The sequence below is a fragment of the Rhamphochromis sp. 'chilingali' genome (genome assembly GCF_963969265.1).
Source record: "Rhamphochromis sp. 'chilingali' genome assembly, chromosome: 11".
NCBI lineage: Eukaryota > Metazoa > Chordata > Actinopteri > Cichliformes > Cichlidae > Rhamphochromis > Rhamphochromis sp. 'chilingali'.
In genome coordinates, this window is record NC_137938.1 from 19,103,402 (window position 1) to 19,110,707 (window position 7,306).

The following is a 7,306-nucleotide window of genomic DNA, read 5'->3' on the forward strand; positions in this document are numbered from 1 at the left end:
GGACACTTGGGCAGTGCATTTATTGCAGCATATAATGTGTTTCCTGGATACACTGTGCTTTTTCAGCATTCAAAGATTGATGGCACCGTGTCAGAGCACTGGCTATGAATTTCAGACAGATCAGGCCTTAACTTAACAAAAAAGTTATCAATAGTTCTTTTCATCTTTTCTTATTACCCACAGCTACAGTACATCCACTTCTCTCAGGCCTAGGCTGCTCACTAGGGCTGAGTATCATCACTGATTTCTATAATCCATTCAATTCCGGTTCTCAAAGTCCTGATTTGATTCAATTTAGCCTCAGACAGTCAGAAATATTATAATTCTGATCATTTATCAGTACTGATACACATGAGACTTCATCAGAATTGTGAAAATCACAGCAGATGCCTTTGTGTGAAAGTAACTGAGAATAAAACACAGGAAAACATGAAGGAGATTTTCCTGGTCTGGCTTTTTATAGCAGATAACCTTAAAAATATTCTGCAATTTTGCATAATTTTAAGAAATTTAAATTTCTTCAGTATTGAACAGCAGAAATTAGGCTTTCTTGTCCGAGGTCATTTAAGTGAAAAAAGAAAAAGCGCTGTAAACAACGCTAGACTGGTGGGTAATAAGCGAATGAATAATGCAGAAAACAGATTTGAGACGGGAAACTGTTCCTGAAGTACAGAGAGAGAGAGAGCTGTGCAGGAAGTGTGATTTTTATCGTGGTGGAAGCAAAACAGCAAAAGTCAGAGGGAATTCATGACGACATTGATCAAATGTGAAGCGCAGTTTGCTGCTTCTTTTGCTGCAGGCTCGGTGAATTTTGGTTGGAGAGAGGCAAAACCTGCAGCTCAGAATCAGCGCAAAAAGACGTAAACACAGCGCGGACCCGAAGAATCGCTAAGCTCCGACAGCGTGTCCGTGTTCAGGCCGTCGGGTGAGAAAGCCGAGAAAGACGAAGCTGATTCTGATGTGTTGGGTCCGCTCCGTGTTTAGGTCTTTGTGTGGAATCCGTTAATGAATTGATATCGCTTTATTCAAGCTACTCACCTCTCTCTTCCACCTGCACTTTCAACTGGACCACGGCCAATCAGAGAGGTCCCGCCCCTGACTATCTCTGATTGGTTTAGTCCACGATAGGGGCATAATGTGTGTCTGTTGTTGACCACACGGAGAGTTACAGAGATTTTTTTTTTGTTACCGGAACAGTTGGTCGCACCTGTGCGACCAAATATTTATTTTTAGTCGCACCACTGAAAAATTTGGTCGCATTTGCGACCAAATTGGTCGCACTCTAGAGCCCTGTATATGATATATGGGTGCCTTTGTCTGGACGTGCTTCCCATCCAGAGCTCCACAGCAGAGAGGAAAGTTCCAGCGCTCCTGGAATCCCTCTGTGATGGACCGCCAGTCTCCAGGTGAAGGCACAGCCATGAAGTCGTCCACTAGACAGTCCCAGATGGCCGTCGCTACCTGGGGGATGATCTGGCTCACCGTGGACACACCAACTCTGTAACTGAACGCGATGGTCGTGAAGGAGTCCCCGGTGACAAGGAACCTGGACAAAATTGTTCAAAATTAGTATTATGTGTACTGCAGTTACAAAATACATTATTCAAATTCCAAAATACTTTTGTGATGTCAGATTTAAATCACAAAACTTAAATCTTACATAAAACATTTTGTAATTACAAGGATAAAACAGTTGTGTTTTGTTTGTTTAACTTTAACATATCATAATTTGATTGGTAGCAACTTTTGCCACTACAGTGAGCCAATCACGCATAATTCCTAAACATGTCAATCAGGTAGGAATGAAGTTAGACATTAATAGAAATAAAGAGTTGTGTGTTGACATGTAACCCTTTCCTTGCTTAAATCATTAATATTTTTGAAAAATTAATCTGTGATAAGACATATCTTATCAAGATAGAACCATGTAACTAAAGATGAACCAAACTGTTCACAGTTTTATCTAACTCTGTTTTAATAAAGGCTGGTGACCCCTGTTATAGTCTGACAGCTGCAGGGATTATATACAAATATTCAACTATCCCAGAATTAAACCAGGTCTAAATAAAAAAAGGAGTGAGTATCACTACAAAGATTAACCTACAGTGGTCCTAATACCAGTTTGATATCAGCAAACACCGAGAGCATACGTATGACACCACAGCCATGCTATCAATGCAAACACTGATAACAGCATAAATTGAATTAAATCAGGACTTGATGAGACCTTTCGAGTATCACTAGAAATATTATAAACAGTCGTCTCCGTACCACAGTTTGCTATCAGTAAACACCAACGGCATTCATTGATAGCATAGCACATCCATGTTAGCAGTCTATAAACGATAGTTTAGCATATTAGCACAGGTATCAATAAAGGATTACCGTATTAAACACTTTTACTAACCTCAGGCAGACGGACAGGCGCTCTGCAGGTGGGATTGAGCGCCTGTAGTTGGTGTCTAGGCGGGCGATTCTTGGACAAACGCGGGACAGCAGGTCCTCAAACTGGGCGAGGGGAAGACGGCGATATCGCTGAAGTCGGCCGTCATCCAGGCGCAGCTCCTGGAGCAAGTGTTGAAACTCACCAAACTGCTCACGCGTCTGGAGGACCTGATGGACCCAGGTACGGCGAGGACGTCCTTAACGCTGCTGCTCTGCTCTCCACAGTAAATAGAGAAGGGAGACTCTCTCTTCAAACGCTAGCTCGACAGCTGACAAAGATACCGGTCTGGCACAACTTCCTCCCACATCCCTCCCACATTTCCGGTTCACGCGCGTCAAAGTATGCAATTTTGAGGCGCGATGGATTTTTCTTGGACACGCGTTGAGGTGCGAATGTGCACGCGTCAAATTAGGGCCGTTTGGGGCGTTTTCGTTCGCGTCTATCGCGTTCGGGGTGAACACACCGTAAGAGAGCGTGTAGGAGAGGAAGGTGCTGGGGAATAGAATTGTGATGTCATTGTTACACTTCTGGGAGTTGCAGTAGGGATCAATGTTTGTCAATGTTGTCAGTTTATTGGAGATTATGTATCGGAATTTCAGGAGCAGGACCATGCCTCCAAACACGCTCCTTCCGGCTGTCATCTATATAGGTTCCCCCAGTTCTGCAAGCTGATCATTCTCGTTTACGTGCCCCACCCTCCCTCCCTCCTTGTTCTCTATTCTTTAACTTCTTCGCTTCTATTTAGTACATGGGGATCTGCCAGGCCCGGGAGACATCGCCAGTCCCCTTCGAGGCCTTCCCCAAACTGCAGCTTAATTCATGTCAAAGCCATTCACCTTTACCTACTAAAACGCTGTCAAACCTAAAATGAGGACGTGGGCCCAGCTAGTGAATTGTAGTTTCATAGTTAAGTGAAACATTTATTCTTTCAGGTTTAAAGTTGATAGTGAATTTGATGTTGTAAAGTATATTTCAAGTGTGCTGCAGAGGTTCACATGACGTTATGGACTTTGGTCACAAGGTGCCAGAATTCAGAAAGGTGAGGGTTAAGCCGGAAAGATTTTAATACATTACATTGCCAAAAGTATTCTCTGTAAACCCCTAACTCGAGTGACATCGCATTCTTCAAACTATAAGGTTTAATATGAAGCAGGTCCACCCTACAAATCTTCAGGGAAAGCTATCCACAAGGTTTAGGAGTGTGTTTATGGGAAGTTTTGGCCATTCTTCCAGAAGCAGATTTATTAGGATGAGAAATCCTGGCTCACACCAAACTTTACACTTGCTGCAATGCAATCAGACAAGTAGCATTTACCTGGGAACCACCAAACCCAGATTTGTCAGTGGAATTTCCAAATGGAGAGGTGTGATTGGTCACTCCAGAGAACAAGTTGTCATGGTCCTTGTGCCTCGCTGGTCGACTCTCCATTAGGCAACATAGTTGTTTCTGTTTTTTACTCTCTCCCTCCTTCCTCTCCCGCTCTCGCTCTCTGTCTTTCGCCGCAGCGATGCTCATTACGGGCTCCCGCTGCTGGCCCACACACCTGCTCTCATCACCACACCGGTCGCTGATCCCAGCTGATTGCTATTTAAGATGGCGGATCTGCGCTAGTCTTCGCTGAATCGTTGAGCTATCGGCGTCAGTCAAACCTGCAAATCTGAACCTGTGTATCTGTGCGTGTTGTGACTATCCTGCTAACCGGACCTTTTGTGTGTGTAGATCTTTTCTGGAACCTGATTATGGACTACGAGAGGAGTGGCAGTGGAGAAGGAGTTGGAGTTTTGTACAGAAGGTGTGGAGCACCTCTTCCCAACCTGTTTCCCCACGGACCCCTTTCCCCTGCACATTGTGTATATTCACTTGGTGTTGTGTTCACTGTAAATAAATGCACTATCTTTCACCTAAGGAAAACCTGGCCTGTGTGTGAGTCCCTTTAAGAAACCTTATCACAAGTCTTCACTGCTTTAGAATCTAGTGCCAGCCTACTTTACCGCACTGCATCTAATGCTGTCCATTGTGCTCGGTGATCTAAGGCCTGGAAGTAGCTGCTCAGCCATGGAAATTCCATGGAGCTCTCTATGTGCTGTTTTTGAGCTCATCTGGAGCCCATGTGAAGTTTCAACGTCTGCAGCAACTGATTCTGCAGAAAGTGACTTCTACACACCAATTGCCTCAGCATACACTGACCCCACTGTGTGATTTTCCGTTGCCTACAACTTTATGGCTGAGTTGCTGTTGTCCCTTAAACTTTATTATAATACCACAAACAGCTGACTCTGGAATGTTTAGTAATGAGGAAATTTCATGACTGAACTTGTTAGTAGTTTGTAGCATTCTAGTCTGGTACCACACTGGAATTCCCTGAGCTCCTGAAAGCTACACTTTCTTTCACAAATGTTTGCTGAAGCAGTCTGCATGGCTACCTGCTTGATTATATACACTGTTGACATGAAAGTGATCGAAACACCTAAATTCAATGATTTGGATGGGTGAGTGAATACTTTTAGAGAAATAGCATTGATGCATCTTGTCTGTTTCACTTCCACCTTTCTATGAAGCTGTTTGCATTTATCTTGGGTGAAGCTTGAGATGCATAGAGAATAATGATGTCATAATGCTGTGTAAAGTTCTTGGTAAATGTGTATTTGCTTAGGTGAACACTTTTAAGGAGTCACCCGTCCATATTTAACAAGATGATCTATGTTGTGTATTTATTTATTTATCTAATTATTGACCTGTTGGTGCTTTTGTCCTATACTTGCTTAATGCCTATAGGCCACCATCAAAGGCAGGCAGAGGCTTGGAGCCCAATGCCAGACTTTGACATTTAACAATAGTTATCTTAGCTAGTACCTTAGTATGTCTTGCTAGGCACACCAAAGTCTGTTGTTACTGAGTCAGGTGCACCAAACTGGGGGTCAGAGTGGGAAAAGCAGCAGTTGACTGCACTGCCTTGACTTGTTAGTACACATGACTGTTTAAGTTGATCAGTCAGAGACTTCGCACGTTCACACCTCTAATTTCACACCTCTAAAAGGTGTTTCCAGCAATGTTTCCAGGAAAACATTAATAAAATATATGTAACTACAAATAATTTCTCAGTGAAATATGATAACACTCTTAGTGAAATAAATACTGCTCTTCCAAGATTTGTTCAACCTTTCAGTTTAATCATGGAAATATTAAATAATATCCAGCAAATATATCACTCAGCCTTTCCTGCTGCATGAGCATATTCTGAGATGTTTCTCTTCTCTTTTGCATAAACTGAGAGGGAGGAGTAATGGCAGCAAATAAAAGCAGTAAAAGACAGAGACGAGTGTAGATTAAAGACCGACTCTCTCAGCTAAAAGGAACATGGGGTCTGGTGAGAAACTTTCGACATACATTAGCATTTCTTTTAAACTATGTCAGCTAAAAGATAATATGAACTTTTGATAAACTGAATAAAGTGATTTTTGTTTTAGGTAACATTAGTTCGGCTGCAAATCCATCACATGGACTGGAATCGGCTTTGAGACACATACAAACAGCCTCCATTCTCATCTACTGTGTGATATTTATAGTTGGAACTTTGGGCAATGCTCTGGTTATCTATGTGACGGGGTTAAAAATGAAGAAAACAGTCGAGACAGTTTGGTTTCTCAACCTGGCCATAGCTGACTTCCTCTTCACGGCCTTCCTGATTTTCTCGATCATTTCTCTCTCTCAGAGTCACCGATGGCCTTTTGGACAATTCATGTGCAAGCTCAACAACTTTGTCACTTTAGTCAACATGTTTGCCAGCATTTTTACTCTGACAGCTATGAGTGCTGATCGTTGTTTGTCCATCTGGGTGGTGGTGTGGGCACACAACAAGCGCACAGTCTGCAAAGCTCGGCTCATATGTGTTGGTATCTGGGTGACTGCTGCGATCTGCAGCACTCCTTATGCCACTTTTCGCACTGTTGTGGAATACAATGGGGCACATTCCTGTGGTTATTCTATGACACATGAACAGAAATGGAGTCTCCACATTTTTCGCTTTCTTATGGGCTTTGTGATCCCATTCCTGGTCATATTTGTGTCTTATGTGGCCATAGGCATACGTGCAATGCGCATGTCAAGAACAAGGAGACGCAGATCTCGCCGAATCATTTTCTCCATCATTTTTGCATTCTTCATCTGCTGGTTGCCCTTCCATGTTTGCAGTTTTATAGAAATAAAGGCTGTGACTAACCCAGACCTCAGGAACATTGTTAGAATCGTGGGTTCTCTGACTTTGAGTCTGGCTTTTCTGAACAGCTGCCTGAACCCCATCCTTTATGTTTTCATGTGTGAAGAATTCATGAAGAAGCTTCGGCAGTCCGTATGTTTTGTACTTGAGAGTGCTCTGGCAGAGGACCACATGTCGTTCTTGTCCACTCGCTCCATGTCAACCTTTTCAAATACTGCCCAAAAGTCAGAAGCTGCTGCAACTTCAAAGAGGACTGACACGGCTGATTTGAAATCCTTCACAGAAAGCAAAGTGATCGTCACTCAGGAGACACCGAGCACTGAATAAGATTTCAACATCAGGTAATTTCAACTGAAAAAAAAAATCTTTTTTAATTGTTCGTGTCAAATTGACTGACACAGTGCAGTCATGCATAGATATTAAAAAGTGTGTGTTAAATTGTTACTTTGTTATAAATTGTTCTTACTGTTGCAGGGAGTATCTCGCTGTGCTCCCTCCAAGTGTAAGAAAGAAATGTTACGACTTTTCTGATTAGTCACAGTAACAGAAACCCTTTGTGGCTTTGCTTCAGCTTAAAGTTGTGATTATTGATTTACTGATTAAAACAACCAATGTTACATGAAATGTGTTTTTTAAGGGTTTT

At 42.6% G+C, this 7,306-nt stretch overlaps 1 protein-coding gene across 1 annotated transcript; it reads left to right on the forward strand.

Moving 5' to 3' along the window:
- The first annotated feature begins 5,799 nt into the window (after window positions 1–5,799).
- On the forward strand, window positions 5,800–7,034 carry LOC308405857 (chemerin-like receptor 1). Its single transcript, XM_080896626.1, has 2 exons — window positions 5,800–5,814; window positions 5,915–7,034. Exons 1-2 carry the CDS (start codon window positions 5,805–5,807, stop codon window positions 6,988–6,990), a joined length of 1,086 nt encoding a protein of 361 aa, XP_080752752.1. The 5' UTR covers window positions 5,800–5,804; the 3' UTR covers window positions 6,991–7,034.
- The last annotated feature ends 272 nt before the right edge of the window (window positions 7,035–7,306 follow it).